Below are 24,689 nucleotides of genomic sequence, written 5' to 3' on the forward strand. Positions count from 1 at the left end.
CGCTATACGGCTGACGCAAAAGTGTCGCGCTGCTGGTGATTCCGGAAGAAACAACATTGCGGCGTGAACATGGTGAGAGACGAGGGTTCGAGAAGGGGCATTTTCAGACCACGTTTGGGACAGAGATTGAGGGAGTAGCCATTGGCCAAATTTCCACAATATTCCCCTTGCTTATTTTCATTCTGATCTTAGCTTTTAAGCTGCTTGGAGTGGTGCCTGTTATGCTCTAGCGAGTGGGGAGAGCGCTGGGTTGAGGCAGCTAGAATAAGAAGAGTTGGGTATTTGAGGGAAGAGGGGTGTGGACAAAAGAAAAGGAACTCAAGAAGATGCAATGTACTTACAACTCTTTTAACTCTAAAATTTTTGTTTTAAGGGGAAACAAAAGAAAACACGGAAGTATGCGACCATGAAGCGAATGCTTAGTCTCAGAGATCAGAGGCTGTGAGTGTCTGGAATCAACTGGGTTCATAGACTGCCCGGAGATATAGAAGTCACGAGGGGATGAGTAGTAAAAGTTTTTGTTGTTGTTTTGTGTTTAGTTTTGATATTATTGTGTCTTGGATTTATATAGCACAGGGTAATAAAGTATAACAGTCACTTAGCTGATGAGCAAGTACGCTGGTGAATGGGATGGGAATTCATCATCGCTTAAGTGTTCAATTTGTACCACCGTTTTTATATACTGTATCTGCCATATCACATTTAAGCCTCCTAACAGTTCTGTGAGGTAGGTAGGATTATCTCTGTGTTCTTGCCATTACACTGCACGTTCCCCGGGAAAAAAAGGTTTGTTATAATTTTTGAAAGGCAGTGAGGTCAGAGACCATGGCTGTACCAGCACCTGACAACTCAAGTATTTTTGAAAGAAAAAATGGGAAAATACATAGATGTCTCCACTTTATAAATCTTATAAGAAGATTTATGACTGGAAGAAGAGTAGAATGATATTCCCTATTATAAGGAGGAACTAAACAGCTTGCCTGCTTCAGTGAACAATGGACTGAGTTATTAAATAAGGACTAGACTTCACTGTTTCTGAGCCTTAGAACAAAGGAGTGAGTGGTTGTTAGAGCCTTCATTTGTTATTAAATTGTATTCTTGGCCTTTAGTATGTATTTATTATGTAATTTCAAGGAAATTTGCCCCACTAATAATATTCTGTTTCTAGTTAAAGTTAAATTTTGTATATATATTGTCACATTTTAGCGCTTTTTAAGAGACGTGTAGGGGAACCCTTTTCCTCCTGCTGTTGAAGCATCTCAGTCTTTAGAAGATAAATGTCAGCCTATTTACCCACTGCTTGGAAGTGGATTTTGATCCTTCATATGAGAGCTTCTGACTAAGAACGAAATAATAATCTAACCAACATTTATTTATCCATTAACAATTTTTATGGATTATTAGCTAATGGTTTTAAAATTTAATTATGTTTTACTGATTAATTGTGTTAATTCCAGGCTATTTCCCACATAGTTATTCGTGCTCAAAAAGTGTATGCTGATATTAATATAATGAAGTAACAAAGTAGAATTTCCTTTGTAGACAAAACAAAAGAAGAAACTTTTAATTTTCATGAGGTTATAACTGCTATGGTTTTTTATTCTCCCCTACATTGAATTTACTTGTTTTTTTTCCTAGTAAAGAAAAGGATAGATTAAAACCGAAAAAGAAAGAAAAGAAAGATCCCAGTGCACTCAAGGAAAGAGAAGTGTGAGTAATCAAGAATTTCAAGTTTTCCTTTAAAACTAGAAGAAAGATTCTAAAACTGTAGACCTCATAGAAATTCAGGCTTTTCCTGAACTGATTTGCTCAGTCATTTGTCTGTCTGGCACAACTATACAAATGAAGCTATGCAAATGAAAGTGTTATTGATGAGTATATACCAATTCTAATGGTTTGAAGGTTTCTGGACTTCATAGAGCAGTAAAATTTTCCCTAAAATCCTGGGGATTAAATCTAGGATCATTTGTTTTTCTTTGCCAAGAATCTTTCAAAAGAAATAATCGCCATTGTTTTAACATACCAGCATTTCATAAAAGAGAGAATGTGTCACCAAAAAGTAGTAAGGGCATATTTTCAGGATAAACGTCATTCCTTTTAAATAAATACACTTAACTTTATGAAACCTCATCACATTTTTCTTATTTTTCTTATTTGCTCTAGATTGGTGATGGATATATCATCACAGGGTTTATTAGGATTTATTTCCAAAGAAAGGAAAAAGGAACAAACTGTTCCAAGCAGAGACTTCTTTTTTTTGTTTTTACCAAATATCAGTGTAGACATTACTTTGTGTTTTGTTTCTTTTTCCTTCAGCCCCCAACACCCTTCCTGCTTATTCTTCCAATATAACACACAGCTGGGCCCACCTTACCACATCCTGGTCGATACCAACTTTATCAACTTTTCCATTAAAGCCAAACTGGACTTAGTGCAGTCAATGATGGACTGTCTGTATGCCAAGTGTGAGTATCAGACCTTTCCATTTCTGTGACATTTGTACAGAATAATCATACTTATCCAAATACATGAAAAGAGGGGAATGGGGTTCTAGTTTAACTGAATTGCTGGCTATTTAATTTGCTCACCATAGCAATGACCATTTTCAGTGAATTGAAATATAATGCAGGGACTTCCCTGGTGGTCCAGTGGTTAAGACTCTGCGCCCTCCCAATGCAGGGGGCCTAGGTTCAATCCCTGGTCAGGAAACTAGTTCTCGCACGCTGCAACTAAGAGCCTGTGTGCCGCAACTAAAAGATACCACATGCCTCAACTAAAGATCCCACAGGCCACAACGAAGACCCCACGTGCTGTAACTAAGACCCAACGCAGCCAAATAAATAAAGAAATTTTAAGAAAAAAAGGACTGAAAAGAAATATGCCAAAAAATGTTAAAAAAGAAAAAAAGACATTTATGAAAAAACAGAAATATATGGGCTTCCCTAGTGGCGCAGTGGTTGAGCGTCTGCCTGCTGATGCAGGGGACATAGGTTCGTGCCCCAGTCTGGGAAGATCCCACGTGCCGCGAAGCGGCTGGGCCCATGAGCCATGGCCGCTGAGCCTGCACGGCCACAGCAGTGAGAGGCCTGCGTACCGCAAAAACAAACAAAAAAAACCACAGAAATATGATGCAAACTTGACTGGGAATAATTAAACTTTCACAATTCATAAAACACTTAGCATGCTTTGACCATCATTATAGACATCAATTTAGAAAAAAAACAGGTGGGGAATTTTCTGTTTTAGGATTTTAAAACAGATTTTAAAATTCTGGATAAATGAAAATTTATTTCACTTCTCACTATTTATTTATTTATTTATTTACATTAAGTAGGAAACATCCTCCATTCCACTCCAATGTGGAAAAGCTAAATAAGACATTTTGCCATTTACAATCAGAGAACCAGAAATGATGATGGTCAACTATTCTTAAGTTTATTCAGTGTGATGTTTATTTGTACCACAAAGGATCTAAGGTAATTTATTTACACGTAGGTATGCAATTTACCATTAATAGATTTCCCTTGTGTGTTTGGGTATCTCCTCCTTCAAATGATCTTCTCTTCCTACCATGAGAAGGAAAAAAAAATTTAGGCCAAGTACAAGGGAATAACTTCCTAATAGATCTGTTGCGTATTGTGGTGGCTTTATATTCATATATTTTCCAGTCATCTAGTTGAAGGTACAAATGAAAATTAGACTTTAACTTGGCTGTAAAGAATAAATTATTGGAATCAAAGGAAAAAATGCACACCTCCGTCTTTAATATTTAAAAGATACTATATAATGAGCATTTACAGAATGAAAGTAATGTGAATGTTGTTTATTGATTTATTAAAATTAGCAAGATCGGGGGCCTTCCTTGGTGGTGCAGTGGCTGAGAATCCGCCTGCCAATGCAGGGGACATGGGTTTGAGCCCTGGTCCAGAAGGATCCCACATGCCGCAGAGCAACTAAGCCCGTGTGCCACAACTACTGAGCCTGCACTCTAGAGCACACGAGCCACAACTACTGAGCCTGAGTGCCACAGATACTGAAGCCTATGCGCCTAGAGCCAGCGCTCCACAACAAGAGAAGCCACCACAATGAGAAACCTGCGCACTGCAACAGAGTAGCCCCCGCTCGCCACAACTAGAGAAAGCCCGGGTGCAGTAACAAAGACCCAATGCAACCATAAATAAATAAATATTTAAATACTTTAAAAATTTTTTTAAATTAAATTGGGAAGATGGGATAAGGCATGTATGATGAGTAAGAGAGGTAAATAATTTAAATGCCTAAAATTAATAAATATAAAAAGTAACTGCACACTATAAAACTCTTAGAGGAAAACATAGGCAGAACACACTACGACATAAATCACAGCAAGATCCTTTTTGACCCACCTCCTAGAGAAATGGAAATAAAAATAAACAAATGGGACCTAATGAAACTTCAAAGCTTTTGCACAGCAAAGGAAAACATAAACAAGACAAAAAGACAGCCCTCAGAATGGGAGAAAATATTTGCAAATGAAGCAACTGACAAAAGATTAATCTCCAAAATATACAAGCAGCTCATGCAGCTCAATATCAAAAAAACAAACAACCCAATCCAAAATTGGGCAGAAGACCTAAATAGACATTTCTCCAAAGAAGATATACAGATTGCCAACAAACACATGAAAGGATGCTCAACATCACTAATCACTAGAGAAACGCAGATCAAAACTACAATGAGGTATCACCTCACACCAGTCAGAATGGCCATCATCAAAAAATCTAGAAACAATAAACGCTGGAGAGGGTGTGGAGAAAAGGGAACCCTCTTGCACTGTTGGTGGGAATGTAAATTGATACAGCCACTATGGAGAACAGTATGGAGGTTCCTTATAAAACTAAAAATAGAACTACCATATGACCCAGCAATCCCACTACTGGGCATATACCCTGAGAAAACCATAATTCAAAAAGAGTCATGTACCACAGTGTTCATTGTAGCACTGTTTACAATAGCCAGGACATGGAAGCAACCTAAGTGTCCATCAACAGATGAATGGATAAAGAAGATGTGGCACATATATACAATGGAATATTACTCAGCCATAAAAAGAAATGAAATTGAGTTATTCGTAGTGAGGTGGATGGACCTAGAGTCTGTCATACAGAGTGAAGTAAGTCAGAAAGAGAAAAACAAATACCATATGCTAACACATATATATGGAATCTAAAAAAAATTAAATGGTTCTGAAGAACCTAGGGGCAGGACAGGAATAAAGATGCAGATGTAGAGAATGGACTTGAGGACACAGGGAGGGGGAAGGGTAAACTGGGATTAAGTGAGAGAGTGGCTTGGACATATGTACACTGCCAAATGTAAAATAGATAGCTAGTGGGAAGCAGCCACATAGCACAGGGAGATCAGCTCGGTGCTCTGTGTCTACCTAGAGGGTTGGGATAGGGAGGGTGGGAGGGAGACGCAAGAGGGAGGAGATATGGGGATCTGTGTATATGTATAGCTGATTCACTTTGTTATAAAGCAGAAACTAGCACACCACTGTAGAGCAATTATACTCCAATAAAGATGTTAAAAAAAAAAGATGCTAGTTACACGTATAAGTTTTAAGGCTTTTTTAGAATTTTTGTTGGGGTGTTGTTGGTTTATAGTGTTGTGTTGGTTTCAGATGTACAGCAGAGTGAATCAGTTATACATGTACATATATCCACTCTTATTTAGATTCTTTTCCCATATAGGCCATTATGGAGTATTGAGTTCCCTGTGCTACACGGTAGGTCCTTATTATCTATTTTATATACAGTAGAGTGTATATGTCAATCCCAATCTCCCAATTTATCCCTCGCCCCCAAGTTTTAAGTTTAAATAAAATATTTAAGGGACTTCCCTGGTGGCGCAGTGGTTAAGAATCTGCATGCCAATGCAGGGACACAGGTTCGAGCCCTGGTCCGGGAAGATCCCACATGCCGCGGAGCAGCTAAGCCCATGCACCACAACTACTGAGCCTGCGCTCTAGAGCCCGCGAGGTACAACTACTGAAGCCTGCGCTCCTAGAGCCCATGCTCCACAGCAAGAGAAGCCGTAATAAGAGAAGCCACTGCACTGAGAAGCCCGTGCACCAAAATGAATAGTAGCCCCCGCTCACCGCAACTAGAGAAAGTCCATGCACAGCAACGAAGACCCAACGCGGCCAAAAATAAATAAATAAATAAGTAAATAATGCTAAAACAAAACAAACAAAAACAAAACAAAAAAAATAAGGCATCTATGTATCTTATTTAAATGATTCACACTTTGACTTCTTGAAATACTGGACACAGTTACACACTGATGAGGGACAAAGTTGGTTTAACTATAAAGTACTGAGCAGACACACAAACCAAACAAGAAGCCATGCTCAGAAAAATAATTTTTAGGCCTCCAAAGATAAAATAACAATCTGACTTTATTGTTCTAGGGTAATGTACTGTATCAGGGACTCCAGTTGTTTCAGTGGCACTGTGCCGTGCCACCCAGACCATATCTGTCAGGTGGGATTAAGTGGGAACAGAAGCTGATCCAATCAAGCTGCCAGTAAATTGACTGAAATTTGAAGGCTGTAATGTAGCAGTGATTTTGGACGGGAACAACGTGAGGAACTAAACATAACAAGACTTGGTCACTCCTGCTATGTCTTTGCAGTAGAGCATTCTATTTTTATGACAGTATGTAAAATCCTATTACATCAAAATTCTAGAACACATGGAGCTTCTATAGAAGCATGATGTGTTATCTGCCAACAAGATATTAAACCAAATTCATCTGGTGTTTTCCGTAAATAATTCCCTACTATTGTCTGGCATCTAGTAACTATTGACTACGTTTGTGAAAATAGAATTCTAGGAATGACCTATCCTATTTTCTGTGATTTCACTGAAGAAAGAACATATTGTTTTATTTGTATATTTCATCTCAGTAATGTTTTACTATTATAATTCCATGTTAATATGTTATTCTTGGTACCATGAAGTCATAGTATTTTCCAAACTAAGTGATTTGTTATTTCTTTGAAAGTTAGTGGTATATTTCTTTCATAATCTTCATTGTCACCATTAACAATAAACATGAAGTGGCTCTACTACACAGAGTTTAAAGAAGGGTGCTAGAATATATGGTGTGCTTTCTGTCATCCAGGATTTGACCATCTAGATGGCGAGAGGAGATGTCAATAGATGAAAAAAAGATAATCATAATGCCAGCTGCTTTGAACTATGAATTACTATGTTCTGGTGTTGTGTTAAGTCAATAGATGAAAAAAAGATAATCATAATGCCAGCTGCTTTGAACTATGAATTACTATGTTCTGGTGTTGTGTTAAGGGCTTTTCATAATTATCATAATCCTCACAATAACCTAATATGATGAGTAGTATGTCCCCATTTTACAAATGAGAAAACTAAACAGAAACTTGAAGATTCATTCCTTCATTCGATAGTGATCACTTCTTGAGTATCAGATATTATATAATATAGGAATTCAAGAGAGGGTGAGTGCTACTTGATCTGAGCTTCATAGCTTGGTTGGATTTTAGTGAATAGAGAGAGAGAGAGAGAGAGAGCATTCCAGGCAAAGGAAAGCACACTCCCAAAGGTTGAAAACATGAGAGCAAATTTGGTGAGAATAGTTGGGCTCAAGTGAGTATAAGTGGGAGAGTGAAGGTGAAACTCAATTCTATCCACAAACATTTCTTAAAGATTGGCAGAAATGGTTTGGAGACAAATTGTTGAGTGCTTTAAGTAAAAAGCTAAGGAGTTTAGACTTTGTTTTACAGGAAGTGGTGAGTCAAAAATCATTTAACATGTGTTTAAATTATGTAAATTATAATAGTAACATGTACATTAAAACTAAACAATACAGGGACTTCCCTGGTGGCACAGTGGTTAAGACCCCGTGCTCACAATGCAGGGGGCCTGGGTTTGATCCCTGGTCAGGGAACTAGATCCCACATGCATGCCACAACTAAGAGTTTGCGTGCTCACCTAAGGATCCCATGTGCCGCAACTAAGGAGCCTGCCTGCAGCAACTAAGAAGCCCATGTGACACAATTAAGGAGCCAGTGAGCTGCAACTAAGGAGCCCGCCTGTTGCAACTAAGACAGTGCAACTAGATAAATAAATAAATACATATTTAAAAAACAAAAAAACGAAAAACTAAGCAATACAGAACATAAAAAGAATAGGCAAAAGTTCTCCCCCGCATCAGGCCGTAATTTTACTTCCCAGAAATAATCACTGTTAATAGTTTGGGTATTACCTTCCAACCTTTTACAATTAATAAAAATATAGATTTAAACATAATTGGAATTATACTATGCATGCTTTTTGGCCACCTGTTTTTTTTTCACTGAGTAATGTATCATGAACACCTTTCCATGTTAATACATGCTACGAAGACCTTTGTACAGCTTCAAGCATTTCAAAACTTGGATGCACTAAGATGAAAAAAATCTAGAAAATATACATTAACATAACCAATAAATATCTTTGATTATCTTCCTAAAAAAAGTAACTGCATAAGTTTATTATTAACCAAGTTATAAAGGTAACCACCAAGTGAGAAAAACAGCCAATGAATTAAAATAGTCATCTCTATGGATCAGAATTGGTGGGGTGGGAAAAGATCAGGGGATGGTTACTTTTTCATATAGTCCTTTTCGTATTTTTTTTAAGCTGTGTACATCTAATACTTTATTTTATTTTATTTTATTTATTTAGTTTTTTAACCGTACGTGGGCCTCTCACTGTTGTGGCCTCTCCCATTGTGGAGCACAGGCTCTGGACACACAGGCTCAGCGGCCATGGCTCACGGGCCCAGCCGCTCTGCGGCATGTGGGATCTTCCCGGACCGGGGCACGAACCCGTGTCCCCTGCATCGGCAGGTGGACTCTCAACCACTGCGCCACCAGGGAAGCCCACATCTAATACTTTAATTTTTTAAAAAGCTTCTTAGAAATCATAAAGAGTAGTCTGAAGTTGACGTACTACCATGCCTGTAAAAGTGTCCTAGGGTGGCCTGTATGAGGGAAGACACTAATCTTGGTAGACTTCTTGTATTCCTATGGCGTTCCTGCTTCTCCAGGAATGCTGTGACCTATATATAAATGAAATAGATGGAGGATTCAAGCATGGCCCCTTGGAGGTGAAATTGCTTCCCTGACTGTATAGCTCTGCCACTATTATCTAAATTGTTATTGTTTAGGGGAATTCCCTGGCTGTCCAATGGTTAGGACTCGGCACTTTCACTCTACTGCTGAGGGTGCAGGTTCAGTCCTTGGTCAGGGAACCAAGATCCCACAAGCGCGTAGTGTGGCCAAAAAAGAAAAAAGAAAAAAAGATGATTGTTTAGGATAGCTTTAGTCCTATAGTTAGGTTTTTCTGCAGATATGGATACCATAGAGTATAGCTATAATGCATACAGCTAAATGTTCTCATGGTGCCTTTTCCAAAAACAAGCTTATTAAGGAAAATACCACTTTCTGTGTAACATAATACCTCAAAGTAAAGTCTGAAGAAACATTCTACTACAGTACAAATTCAGTTACCTAGGAGATTCCTTAACTGTTTGAAGCTCTGCTTATTTAATTTTTCTTCACTTGCCTTTATTTATAAAAGAATGCCTTTATCTTCCTCTTGCCTTGGAGAGGCCCCTTTGACCTTTTCATAGCTCCTGGTCCCTTGCATTTGATATTCTAACAAAGGAGCATGGTTAGCTACCCATGAGCTTTCTTTTCTGCCCATGAGTCCTCTTTGTAGTGATCTTCCTGAGCCTGCTTCCCTGCTCCCGATGCAAGCCCTTGCTTCAGTGCTACATGGCTCTGAAATTGATCCTTTTAAGGCGTGTATTGCCCTCTGATTCCATGACTGTCTGCTCTTCCTGACTTCTTCTTTCCTCCATTTTACAACTGCTTTTTCTTCTGGGCATTGTATTTTAGTTTAAGATTTTTTAACTTTGTTTGCTTTCAAGAGTGTTAATGTATTTGTAAAAAGAAAATCTAGCATAAAGAAAATGCAAGTTCCCTATAAAGCTTTTCCTCAGAAAGGGGCAGCTTTTAAAAATTCATATACAATTTCTGTGGGGTAGAGGTTACTTTTGTTTATTAATGAGAATGGATCATGCATTATTTACTTTTTTATCTTCATGCTTTTTTAAAAAAAAAAACAGCTTTAAGATCTAGTTCACATACCATATAAGTCACTCATTTAAGATATATGAGTCAGGGAATTCCCTGGTGGTCCAGTGGTTAGGGCTCTGCACTCTCACTGCCGAGGGCCCAGGTTCAATCCCTGGTCGGGGAACTAAAATCCCACAAAAAAATAAATAAATAAAATATATGATTCAGTGGCTTTTAGTGTATTCATAGTCAATTTTAGAATATTTTCATTATGTGAAAAGAAACTGAGGTCCTTAGCCATCATCCCCCAACCCTTCCTATTCCCCCCAACCCCCCGCCCCACCCTGCCGCACATAGGCAACCATTAATTTGCTTTCTCTATATATAGATTTGCCTATTTTGGACATTTCGTTAAAATGGGGTCACATATTTTTGGTCCTCTTTCATTTTAGTGTAATGTTCTCAAGGGTCATTCACGTTAAAGCATGTATCAGTATATCGTTTCTTTTTGCTACCAAATAATATTCCATTGTATGGCATTGTATGGATAGATCACGTCTTAGTTATCTATTTCTCCTTGCTTTTTACATTGAACAAATACATCTTGAACATTTTTCTGTGCCAATATATATAGATGGGCCTTATTCTTTTTTTCACTTATAGTATTCTTTATTTTTTGTTGTTGAAGTATAGTTGATTTACAACGTCGTGTTGATTTCTACTGTACAGCAGAGTGACTCAGTTGTACACATATATACATTCTTTTTTATATTCTTTTCCATTATGGTTTATCCCAGGATATTGAATATAGTTCCCTGTGCTATACAGGGAAGGACCTTGTTGTTTATCCATTCTCTATGTAATAGTTTGCATCTACTAACCCCAAACTCCCAGTCCATTCCTCCCCCACCCCACTACAAGTATTCTATTGTTTAAATATGTCGTTTTTAAAGACTAGACATTTGGATTATTTCCAGTTTTTACCCTATTATAAACAAAGCTGTATTGAATATCTTTGTGAATGTGTCTCTGTATTAGGGTGGAATATTTCTTTTGAATACATTTTCTAGAAGCCATATTGTAATATCAAGGGAGTATATATTTTTTAATTTTAATAGGTATTGCAAAATTGCCCTCAAATAATTATACAAATTTATACACCTACTTACAATGTGAGGATACCTATTTCTTCAAATATTGGGTGTTTTCATCTGTTTAATTTTTGCCATCCTAATAGGTAGAAAGTATAATCTTGTCTCAATTTATATCTCTTTAACTAGGAGTGAAATTGAGCATTTTTCTGTTGATTGACCATTTGTATGTCTTCTGCTATGAACTGAAATGTAGCCTGGTGGTTAAGAACCCACTCTGAAGCCTGACAGTTCAAACCTTGGCGTCACCTTTTGCTGTCTAGTTACTTCATTGTACTTCAGATTCCTCATCTATAAAATGGGAATAATAATAACAATGCTACCTGATAGGAATTGTTCTTAAGATTAAACGAGATAATCCTTGTGCTTAGCACAGTGTCTGGCAAATAACACATAATTCCAAGCTATTATTTTTTTTAACATCTTTATTGGAATGTAATCGCGTCAAAATGTTGTGATAGTTTCTGCTGTATAACAGGGTGAATCAGATATACATACATCCCCATATCTCCTCCCTCTTACATCTACCTCCCACCCTCCTTTTTTTTTTTAACATCTTTATTGGAGTATAATTGCTTTACAATGGTGTGCCAGTTTCTGCTTTATAACAAAGTGAATCAGTTATACATATACATATGTTCCCTCTTGCGTCTCTTCCCTCTTGCGTCTCTTCCCTCTTGCGTCTCCCTCCCTCCCACCTTCCCTATCCCACCCCTCTGAAGTCAGGGAGCCTGATTCCTCCAGCTCCATTTTTCGTTCTCAAGATTGCTTTGGTTATTCGTGGTCTTTTGTGTTTCCATACAAATTGTGAAAGTTTTTGTTCTAGTTCTGTGAAAAATGCCAGTGGTAGTTTGATAGGGATTGCATTGAATCTGTAGATTGCTTTGGGTAGTAGAGTCATTTTCACAATGTTGATTCTTCCAATCCAAGAACATGGTATATCTCTCCATCTATTTGTATCATCTTTAATTTCTTTCATCAGTGTCTTATAATTTTCTGCATACAGGTCTTTTGTCTTCTTAGGTAGGTTTATTCCTAGATATTTTATTATTTTTGTTGCAATGGCAAATGGGAGTGTTTTCTTAATTTCACTTTCAGATTTTTCATCATTAGTGTATAGGAATGCCAGAGATTTCTATGCATTAATTTTGTATCCTGCTACTTTACCAAATTCATTGATTAGCTCTAGTAGTTTTCTGGTAGCATCTTTAGGATTCTCTATGTATAGTATCATGTCATCTGCAAACAATGACAGTTTTACTTCTTCTTTTCCAATTTGGATTCCTTTTATTTCTTTTTCTTCTCCGATTGCTGTGGCTAAAACTTCCAAAACTATGTTGAATAATAGTGGTGAGAGTGGGCAACCTTGTCTTGTTCCTGATCTTAGAGGGAATGGTTTCAGTTTTTCAGCATTGAGAACGATGTTGGCTGTGGGTTTGTCATAATATGGCCTTAATTCTATTGAGGAAGGTTCCCTCTATGCCTACTTTCCGGAGAGTTTTTATCATAAATGGGTGTTGAATTTTGTTGAAAGCCTTTTCTGCATCTAATGAGCTTATCATATGGTTTTTATTCTTCACTTTGTTAATATGGTTTATCACATTGATTGATTTACATATATTGAAGAGTCCTTGCATTCCTGGGATAAACCCCACTTGATCACGATGTATGATCCTTTTAATGTGCTGTTGGATTCTGTTTGCTAGTATTTTGTTGAGGATTTTTGCATCTATGTTCATCAGTGATATTGGCCTGTAGTTTTCTTTCTTTGTGACATCTTTGTCTGGTTTTGGTGTCAGGGTGATGGTAGCCTCGTAGAATGAGTTTGGGAGTGTTCCTACCTCTTCTATATTTTGGAAGAGTTTGAGAAGGATAAGTGTTAGCTCTTTTCTAAATGTTTGATAGAATTCGACTGTGAAGCCATCTGGTCCTGGGCTTTTATTTGTTGGAAGATTTTTTAATCACAGCTTCAATTTCAGTGCTTCCAAGCTATTATTATAAAGCTCTTTGTATATTAAGAAAATTTACCCTTTGACAAATGTGTAGAAATGTTTTTCCCAGTTTATTTTTATTTTACTTTAGTATGACTTTTCGTTTGATAGTTGTCAAACAGAAGTTTTATATTTTTATGTGATCAAATTTATATTCTCTGGTTAATTTCATGGTTTCTTTTGGTTCACATTTAAGTATTTTGATTCACATTTAAATTTTTTTCCATCTAGAATTTATTTTAATATATAAACAATGACAGGGATCCAGCTCAGTTTTTTTCCCCAGTTATGTTTATGACAGATACTTTATGGAATGTGATGTGGGGTTGGAATAGTTCCCTAGTTTCTTTATAGATAGGGATTTTATTCTTCTCTAGTTATTATTGTTCACTGTACGGTGCTTATTTTGCTGTCATTTCAAAGATTCTTAACAGGGGAATTCCCTGGTTGTCCAATGGTTAGGACTCTGCGCTTCCACTGTTGGGGGCCTTGGTTTGATCCCTGGTCAGGGAACTAAGATCCCTCAAACCGTGTGGCACGGCAAACAGTAAATACATATACATACATACATACATACATACATACATACTCTCAACAGGATATAATTCAGAGAGAGTTAAATCAGTTCCTTTACAAGTTCTGTTACTAATTTTTTTTTTCCTAACAGGTATCCCTTGTATAACTGACTGCGTAATGGCTGAAATTGAGAAATTGGGGCAGAAGTATCGAGTGGCTCTAAGGTAGGAAGGACCTGGTCCAGATTTGTTCTAGATTGGTGTAAGGAAGATTGTTTTGACCCTCCTTCAGCTGTTTGCTATCCGAAGATTTCTTGTCTGGTTAGTTTAAATAAAAATCATACAAAATTAGTTAACTATTTATAATTAAGAAAGCAAACATTGGAAGGTTAGAGGTTTTCAAGCTGAAGCTTTTTGAACTAAGTTAATTAGTCATATTGGTCTCATGGGCCTCCATTTAAGTTCCTCTAGATTTTCAATTAGAAAGTGTTTTTCTGTTAGTTTGTTATCTAGTTATCTTCTTCAGAATTTCACACGTAAAGCATTTTGAGTTTACCTAAAGAAGTTTTGAGTTTATTCTGGAAAGTGCCCTTGAGTTTACAGCAGTGGTTCCCAAAGTGTGGCTCATGGAACCCTCCCCCACCCCAGGAGTCCTAGAGATCGTTGCAGGGAGTTTGCAAAACTATTTTCATAATAATTCCAAGATGTTGCCTTTTTCACTGTGCTGACATTTGCACTGAATGCAAAAAATGCCAGTGCCTTAGTACAAATCAAGGCAGTGGGCCCAAATAATGCTAGTAGTTTTTGTATTCTTCACTACCACCCACTGGCAGTTGAAAAAAAATGCCAGTCACTTAAGAATATGCTTAACAGAGCAGTAAAATTCATTAACTTTGTTAAATCTCAACCCTGCTGTACACATCAGTATTCTGTGTGGTGAAATGTGAAGTACACATAAAGCATTTCTCCTGATGGATGCTCAGTAATCTTTCTGTGGTAATCATTTCATGATGTATGTAAGTTCTGTTACTAATTTTACTGTTACTAGTAAATCATAATGCTGTATACCTTTAAACTTACACAATGCTGTATGTCAATTATATCTCAATAAAACTGGAAGAAGAAGAAAAACATACCAAAGGATGAACGTTGTCTCTATGAAAAGCATTTTTTTTTTTTTTTTTTTTTTTTTTTTTTTTTTTTTTTTTTTTTTTTGCGGTATGCGGGCCTCTCACTGTTGTGGCCTCTCCCGTTGCGGGGCACAGGCTCCGGACGCGCAGGCCCAGCGGCCATGGCTCACGGGCCCAGCCGCTCCGCGGCATGTGGGATCTTCCCGGTCCGGGGCACGAACCCGCGTCCCCTGCATCGGCAGGCGGACTCTCAACCACTGCGCCACCAGGGAAGCCCTATGAAAAGCATTTTTGTGCTTGAGTTGTGAGCTGAACCAGCTTCTTTTTCATGAAATATCATTTTTATGTGAAGAACAACTGGCAAACACTGATTTTTCAGACTTTGGTATTTAGCAGGTATTTTCTCAAAAATTAATGAAATGAACCTGTCACTTCAAGGAAAACAACTTACTCTGTTAGTTACCAATGATAAAAATTGAGCTTTCAAGTGAAAAACTAGAGTTTTGGAAAATCATAAGCTTATCACATTCCCAATACTAAAGACCTTTCTGTTGAGACCAGTGAAGATATTAATGAATATGATTTTTTTTATGTTACATATGTGTGTGTGTGTGTGTGTGTGTGTGTGTGTATACACACACACACATATATATGGTCAGCTTTGTTTATTTAACAATTTATTATATGTCCTTCCACATTGGTATATACAACTCTACCTCATTTTTTAAAATAGGATAGGGGTACCAAAATGTATTTAACTTTTACCTTGCTGGTGGATAATCAGATTATCTCCAGTTTTCCACTCTTCTAAACTGTGTAGTAGTGACATCCTTGTGCCTGTATTCTTGTACATGTGTGTAAGACAACTTTCTAAAAGTAAAATGGTTAGGTTAAAATTGATTTGGTTTTGAATCCTGGCTTTTCCCAGCTGTGTAGCTTTGAACAAATTAATCAATCTCTCTGAATCTGCTTCTTTATCTGTAAAATGGAAATATAATAATTCAGTTTTGTGACAAGTACATGATGTAAGGCACAGCAGCTGTCAGTCAGTAAGCTTTAATTCCCTTCTCTCTAAATTGTCTTTCAATTAGAAGATAAGCTTCAGGAGGAGAGGGGTGTCTTAAAATCTCCAGATAGATCACATTACTCTTATTTCACTGATTGAGAGTCATAAAGTTATTCAATTACTTGAATGTTTTCATTAATCCCCTTTTATAACCATATAGGATTGCCAAGGATCCAAGATTTGAACGATTACCATGCACACACAAAGGAACCTATGCAGATGACTGCTTAGTACAAAGAGTAACTCAGGTATCATCATTTTTTAATATGTACTTTGTGCTATGAAAAAAAAAAGATAAACTTATTTCCTGAATGTTCATGTAAAGTATCTAGGAATATAAATGATAAAAAAAATTATATAGAATCCCTTCATGGGAAGTGTAGGTGTCCTCATTTACTTGAGAAAATGGATTGGAAGTGTATACTATAACCATGATGGAAAGATCACTGGCTTAGGGAGGATTTCAAATCTTAGCACTTGCATTTATTGGGTGTGTAATTTGGAGCATTTACTGATTCTTTATTCCACAAATCTTCTCTGTAAGATGGTTTAAGTGAGTGAGTATAGACATAATAATATATCAGATTCCACCTCCCTGTGAATCTAAAGTGAGGTTCCATTTACTCCCTGTGTAGGAATTTTGTTACGTCTAAGTCTCCCAGGATGCTGTTTCACACATACCCTAGAATAAGTAGGTTTTTGATTCTTGTGTTCTGGCTTCCTTGTCAAATACTACAAGAACTTTTGCTACTGATTGCCCTTAAAGAGCCTCTCTCTGCTGAGGATAATCATCTTCATCTGGTGACCACACTGCCGTCTTTTTAGCCACTTCATCCCGTGGGTGGAGCCAGCATTTCCTTTAATTTCCCACAGCATGGCTGACACCAATCTGCAACTCTTTAGAACTCAGTGAGAGATTTGGGTAGGATGGAAGCAAAGTACAATACAAATTAGTTCCAAACTGGTAGCTAAATGTTAGTGCTTTCAGAGCTGTTTGACTCAGACTTGTCCTGGAGATCCTCCTATTCTGCCTTTAGGGCCAAGGAGGCAGCCTACCCCCACTGCTAGGAGGCCTCAGAGTAGGTCAGCCCCAGAGATGCCACAGACCACAAAAGTTGTGCCCTCGGATCTAAGGCACTTACTCTACCTTTGTGTAGAGTCTCTAAGGACTTTTTCCAAAAACCAAGGAATTGTCTGTCCCAGATACGAAAATCCTCTCCATTTATAAGACAAAAACCAATTTGCAGCTTTTAAATAGTTTTTCTATCTTCTCCCCCTCAAGATTATTAGAACTACATTCAGCTCAGGCAGCTTACAAATTTGAGCTCCTAGAACATAGTAGCTACTCAACAAATTGGTTTAGCCTTTCCATTCCTATTTACTGTGAAAATGAATAGTTCCTCAGACTAGACAGTGGTTGTATCCAGTATCACTGAATGAGCTCTATGTGAACACCCAATGGGTCTCTTCCAGCACAAGTGTTACATTGTGGCCACAGTTGACCGGGACCTTAAACGAAGAATCCGGAAGATCCCTGGAGTTCCCATCATGTACATTTCTAACCATAGGTGAGAACTTTTTTCTTAGGGAAGTGATTAAAAGTATATAATTGATATCAATTAAAAATGAGGTCAAGTTATAGAAGGATTTGAAAGAGATTGATGTATCAAATGTTTACATAGTTCTGTTTGAAGAAATGAGGCAAAGTAACAAGAACAAAGGCAGAAGATAGAGCTAGGATTTAGGAATGAGGCAGACATTCACATTGTTACAATAAGATCACTAGAAGAAATAGGGAGATGTGTGGCCTTAAATACAAAGCAGTAATTAAAATCAAGCTAATCTTTTTGGCTAGAAATATTTTTTTGAAACCTAGTGCATGTGATTAGCACCTCATCTGGGAAACTAAAAGTTTATTAAAACAACAAAAGCTGTGGACAGCCAGTGCCAGCTGTGCCCCCAGCTGTTGGCAGGTCTGTGAGTCCAGGGAGGCCGCAACAAAACCACCTAATCAGCCCTCACAATTGTACTAAATAATAAATAAATGACCACTATTTTAAGCCAAAAAAACAAACAAACAAAAGCTGCTTTTTATCCTTCTTGGATATTCCTATGTCAGTCCTCAGATATTATTGGCCAGCTTTTATCCTGGGACAAATACAACAGAATGGGAAGAATATGGGTGAGGGCCTTGGACTTACCCGGACTTAGAGCCTGGCTCCCCAACTTAACTTTCTCACTTTGAAGAATAAAGATAATATAGTCAGCATTTTGCTGTAAATCATTCATTATGATAGGCCTTTAAAATTTAGTTCCCACTGACAAAAAGGATTCACAACAGGAGGTGAGAGTGATGTAATCAGTAAAGGATGGGTTTTTAAGGTTGGTTCTGGACCCACATTTCTTACCAGTGTTAATTTTTTGTTCTGACCAGGTACAATATTGAGCGGATGCCAGACGATTATGGAGCCCCTCGGTTCTAATTCTTAAAAGACAAATTTCGTCTGCCTTCCTTCGACCAACTTTCTCTTTTGCCAGTTCATTAAACATGCTGTAGCATGAATTATTATTCCACTCACCCATTTGCTCTGTAATGAGCTGAATATGGTTAAATACACTCACTTTTTAATGTTTTTTTTGTTGTTGTTGGGTTTTTTTTGTTTGTTTTGTTTTGTTTTGTTTCTGTGGTACGCGGGCCTCTCACTGTTGTGGCCTCTCCCATTGCAGAGCACAGGCTCTGGACGCGCAGGCTCAGCAGCCATGGCTCACGGGCCCAGCCGTTCCACGGCATGTGGGATCTTCCCGGAGTGGGGCACGAACCCGTGTCCCCTGCGTCAGCAGGCGGACTCTCAACCACTGCGCCACCAGGGAAGCCCCTTTAATGTTGTTTTGAAAATTGTATTTTGTGTCATTTTAAAATTTGTTGCATCTTTTTATAAATCAGATAATTGCTCACATAATTTGATGGTCATTTTATATTGATTTACTCAACAAATATTTATTAAGGTGATACTAGGTATTTAATAAGATATGGTCTTATCCTCAAGATACTCATTTATGGTGGAAAAGAGAAACGTGTAGATGAATAAATACAGTAAAATAATGATGCTAAGATAAAAGTATGAGGGAGTAGACATACAGGTGGAAAGAATGATTTATTTCTACTTGGTTGGGATGGGGAGGGGAGAAAGACCAGAAGCAGTTATGTTTGAGTTAATCTTTAAAAAGAATTAGAAAGGGAAGGTGTCTGTACCCACATCTGAGACTCCAGAGGTAGGAGGTGGGAGGGAGGGGCTTTATATGACATGCTAAAGGGTTTGGACTTAATCCTAAGGTCAGTGGGGAGTTATTAAAACTTTAATTAGGGTGGATAACATAATCAGATTAGATGTTTTTCATGATCACAACATAGCTAAGAATGGACATATAGATCATTGAAACAGACTAGAAAGTCCATAAATAGACCTATATATTTATGGCAATTTGGTATGTTATAAAGCTGGTATTTCAAATCTATATGAAAAGGAAATTACATTAAAAGCCAAATATTGTGGAGTCATTTCATTAGGGTTAGAATCCTAATTTCACCAGTTAATATCTGTATGAATTGGGCAAACCACATAGCCATTTGATACCTTCTTTGCTTCCCTTTTAAAATGTTTTGTTTAATCCTCAAAACAACCCCAATAAGATGGGGTTGAATTGAACAGTACCTGTTACAAGTAAGTGTTGTTCAATAAATGTTAGTGATTATTGTATTATAATGACAAGTTGGCTATCCATTTGAAAAGAAAATTAGATTTCTACCTCATATCCTTCACGAGAAAATGTTTCAACTGGATCAAAGTCTAAATATTTTTTAAGCTATGAAAGTATTAGGAAAAATACAAGAAAAATGTGTATAGGCTCTGAGTAGAATTCTTAAAAGAAGACGAAGAACGTAAAAGCCATAAAAGAAAAGATTGCTAAGTGTGGATACATTAAAATTAGATTTTTCTGCAAAACAGCTTCCCCCAAAATTAAGACAAATGACTGACCAGAAGATTTTCCAATATATATAACAAGGGTATGAGGAAATGGATAGTCATGTAGTGCTGACAAGAATGCAGATAAGTATAACGATTTCAGACATCAGTTGGGCAGGATCCACTAAAATAGAAATTGCAGATATCGTGTGAGCCCAATTCTATTTTTTGGTTATTTACAGGTATCATATAGGTGATTTCCTTTAAAATGATCAGTGCCTTTGCATCACATGCTCAGTGTGATGTAAATGCATGATAAATGTGTAAAAAATATTCACACGTGTACAAGGAAGTGTATGTAGAAGGATGTTTACTGCACCACTATTATAAAGAAAAATTGAAAAGAATGTAAATATCCGTCAGAAAGTTTTAACTATGTTATGTCTATACTATGGAATGTCATGCGCATTTAAAAACAATGAGGTAGACTTAAAAATAGGCAAAGGACTTGAACAGACAGTTCTCTGAAGAAGACATTTAGATGGCCAAAAAACCCATGAAAAGATGTTCAACATCACTAATCATTAGGGAAATTGAATCATTGTGCAAATTGAAATCACAATGAGATACCACCTTATATCTATTAGGATGGCTGCTGTTAAGGATAAATAAACAAGTGTTGATGAGGATGTGGAGAAGTTGGGACTGCTGTGTACTGCTGGTGGAAATGTAAAATGGTACAGCTGCTATGGAAAATAGTATGACGGTTCCTCAAAAATTTTTAAATAAACTACTATATGATCCAGCAATTCCACTTCTGGGAATATATACAAAAGAATTGAAAGCAGGATCTTGAAGAGATATTTGTATACCCATGTTCATTAGCATCACTATTCACAATAGCCAAGAGGTGGAAGCAACACAAGTGTCCAAACAGATGAATGAATAACCAAAATGTGGTATATACATGCAGTGGAATAGTATGCATTTATACTATTCTGACACATACTACAATATGGATGAGCCTTGACGTCATTATGCTAAGTGAAATAAACCAGTCACGAAAAGACAAATACTGTAATTCCACTTATATGAGGTACCTAGAGTCAAACTGGACTAATTAGAACCTCCTTATTCCCTTTGCCATTGTGATTATTTCAAACATGGGTGATCAGGGTCAAGTCAAATAGTCTTAATCAGAGCTCTTACTGGAGAGTTGTTCTTCTTCTGCGGGAGAACTGTTAGATAATGTTGGCTTTGGAATTGAGTGACCAGTTGTGCCAATACATTAGAAAAGGCTACCTGGGTTTTACTTTAATTGTATAGCCAAACCTAATCCTAACTAATGTAAGATGTACGTCTCCTAAACCAACAGAAATTAAGTGGAAAAGGGAAGCTCAATTAACAAAAAATTAAAAATAAAAAAGCAGAATACACCACTGGAGATCTGTATACTTCACTATATGTAAATTCTAAAAGAAAGAGGAAAAAGAAATGCAGAAGGGGGAGAGAAGAAGAAATAATGGAAAATAGAAAACTAAGTTGGGTAGGGAAGAGTCCAAACACAGTAGTCATGATGAATGAATGTGACTAGGTTAAGTTCCCTTATTAAAAGACAAATGCTCAGATTGGCTATTTTTTAAATCTTGTGGCTATATGGTATTTACAAGATGTGCCTAAATCAAGATGACACAAAACTGTTGGAAATAATGGGAAAATACACTTTCCACACAACCCAGTAACTCCACTCCTAGGAAATCTAACCAAGAGAAATGAAAACTTATATCTACACAGAGACTTGTACACCAATGTTCATATTATCTTGATTCATAATGGATAGGAACTGGAAACAACCAAAGTATCCATCAACAAGTAAATGGATAAACAAACTGTGCATTCATACAATGGAATACTATTTGGCAATAAAAAGAATGAACTACTGATACAATAACATAGATGAATCTTAAAACTGTTAAGCTGAGCAAAAGAAGCCAGACACAAAAGAATGTATACTGTATGATTCCGTACATATGAAACTCTAGGAAGCACAAACCCAATCTATAGTGATGGAAAGTAAATTGATTGCCTGATGTGGAGAGAGAAGATTGGCTCTTGTAGAGGTACAAGGGAGTTTGGGGGGATGATGGAAATTTTCTGTATTTTGATTGCCGTGATGGCTACTTGGATATATTGATTTGTCAAAAAGCATTGAAATGTGCACAAGATGGGTACATTTTATTATTTGTAAATTACACCTCAGTAAATTAAAAGATGGGAAAAGGCATGCAAAAATAATATGCTGTTTGAATATGCAATATGGAAAATATTGAGGTTTTCTTTGTAGCCTAACACGGTCAGTTTCATGAAAGTTCCATGTACACCTGAAAAGGAGGTACATTCTGTATTATCTGGTATTATCAGGGTAAAAGGTTTGATATTTATGCATAAGATCTACCTGATTGTTTAGGTCTTCTGTATCCTTACATTTATTTTTGATCAGTCTCACACTGAGAGAAGTAAGAGTTTTCTAATCTTAGTATACTTTGTCTATTTCTCCTTGCATTTCTTAGAGTTTCCACTTGACGAAAGTTGCTACTGTGTTGTTTTGTGTATGGCTACTCATAACTGATATTTTTTTTTTTGTGAACTGTAGCCTTTAGCATTAGAATGTATTCTTTTTGTCTCATTTAATGCTCTTTAGCCTGAATTCTACTTTTTCTTATATTAAGAACAGGATCTTAAAAAAAAAAAAAGAACAGGATCTTTGCTTTCTTTTTCTTTTCTGTAATGCATTTGCCTTATCTACTTTTGCCTGTCCTTTTATTTTTAGCTTTTCTGAATTCCTTACCCCCAAAGTAAGGTGCCCTTGCACAGTTCATCTTGTAGACAAAATTGCTAGAGACTAGTCACTTCTGTGTGTTTGTTTTGTTTCCGTTTCTGAATAGGAGTGTTCACTGTAGTTGTCCTGTTCCTATACTACCAATTGTATATTTGGTGTTATAAGGGCAGATAATTTGCCCTCTTGGTGCATAGGTCTCTAGATCAAAAAAAGCCACACCTCCTGATATTGATACTACTACATATACCCCTTGCTGTAGAGACAGCTGTGCTCCACCTAGATCTCTTGGACTTTGAGCATGATGTCATGATTGGACAGGACTTGGAGAATGTCTGTGTGGAGGAGGGGGTTGTGTAGTGTATACGTGGCCTGTGGTAGAGAAAGTGAAATCAACATTTGGTAACTAGAAGGGTAGAGTGTAGCAGTTGTTGGTGCTGTTTACCAAATATTTCTGGCTCTCTTGTTTATGGACCCAGGGTAGGATGGCTCTTCTCCACCACCTTTGAAGTGAGGTGTGGCAATGTGAGTGAAGATGACATATATCATTTCTAGGCAGAAGTTTTAAAAGTCATTATGTGATGAACTATGCTCCCTTTGGCCTGCCTTTCAAATCATGAAAACATAGAGATGGAACCTTGCTTTGCCTGGATCCCACAGAACATCCCAACACTAGGGTAAATGAAAAATAGGCATTTGTTGTTTTAGCCACTGAGATTTGGGTTGGTTTTTTTGTTTGTTTGTTTGTTTGTTTTTTACAAGAGCATAACTTAGCCTATACTGACTGATAAAGCACATGTTGAAAAGTCTGGATTAGAGCAGTTGGACAAGAAAAAGAAAAGGTATCCAAATTGGAAAAGAAGAAGTAAAATTATCTCTGTTCACACATGACATGATCTTACGTAGAAAATCCTAAAGAATCCATTTGTAAAATCTGTTAACAACTAATTAATGATTTCAACAAAGTTTCAGGATACAAAATCAACATGGAAAAATCAGTTGCATTTCAGTACGCTAACAGTGACCAATCAAAAAAGAAACTATGGAAACAATCCAATTTGCTATAGCATCAAAAAGAATAAAATACCTAGGAGTAAACCTAACTAAGGAGGTGAAAGACTTGTGCACTAAATTACAAAATGTTGCTAAAAGTAATCAGAGAAGATACAAGAGAATGGGAAGACATTCTGTGCTCATGGACTGGAACACTCAATAGCAATAAAATGTCCATACTACCCAAAGTGACCTATGGATTCAATACAATCTCTTATCAAAATACCAATAGAGTTTGTAGAAATGGAAAGGAAGAAAAGTCAATACTGGTATGGAATCTCAAGGGATCCCGAATAGCCAAAACAATCTTGGAAAGGAAGAACAAAGTTGGAGGCCTCATGCTTCCTGATTTCAAAACATACTACAAAGCAAAGTAGTAATCACAGTGTTGTACTGACATAAAGACAGATATATAGACCAAATGCAACAATAGAGAGCCCAGAAATAAACCCATACACATACAGCCGTTCCTTTATATTAGCAAGGGATTGGTTCCAGGACCCTCACAGATGCCAAAATCTGTGGATGCTCGAGTCCCTTATATAAAATGGTGAAGTATTTGCGTATAACCTATGCACATCCTCCCATATACTTTAAACCATCTCTAGATTACTTATAATACCTAATGCAATGTAAATAGTTACCAGTGCACAGCAAATTCAAATTTTGCTTTTTGGAATTTTCTGGAACTTTTTCCCCCAAATATTTTCTATCCCCAGCTGCTTGAATCCACCGGTGCAATACCTTCGGACATGTTGGGCTGACCGTATTGCCAAATGATTCTCTACAAGGGTACAAGACCACACATGGGAAAAGGACAGTCTCTTCAACAGATGGT

The 24,689-nt window shown here is 37.1% G+C and overlaps 1 protein-coding gene and 1 non-coding gene across 2 annotated transcripts; both read left to right on the forward strand.

Annotated features, from left to right (window-relative positions):
- The first annotated feature begins 12 nt into the window (after positions 1 to 12).
- FCF1 (FCF1 rRNA-processing protein) lies at positions 13 to 18,631 on the forward strand. The gene is made up of 8 exons (XM_032624210.1): positions 13 to 72; positions 374 to 441; positions 1,639 to 1,710; positions 2,317 to 2,465; positions 13,954 to 14,026; positions 16,158 to 16,245; positions 17,471 to 17,565; positions 18,432 to 18,631. Exons 1-8 carry the CDS (start codon positions 70 to 72, stop codon positions 18,478 to 18,480), a joined length of 597 nt encoding a protein of 198 aa, XP_032480101.1. The 5' UTR covers positions 13 to 69; the 3' UTR covers positions 18,481 to 18,631.
- Positions 10,256 to 10,328, forward strand: TRNAE-CUC. The gene has a single exon. It is a non-coding gene; the product is annotated as a tRNA-Glu (tRNA).
- Positions 18,632 to 24,689: the final 6,058 nt, after the last annotated feature.

Source organism: Phocoena sinus, chromosome 2 (genome assembly GCF_008692025.1).
Source record: "Phocoena sinus isolate mPhoSin1 chromosome 2, mPhoSin1.pri, whole genome shotgun sequence".
In the NCBI taxonomy this organism is placed as follows: Eukaryota; Metazoa; Chordata; class Mammalia; order Artiodactyla; family Phocoenidae; genus Phocoena; species Phocoena sinus.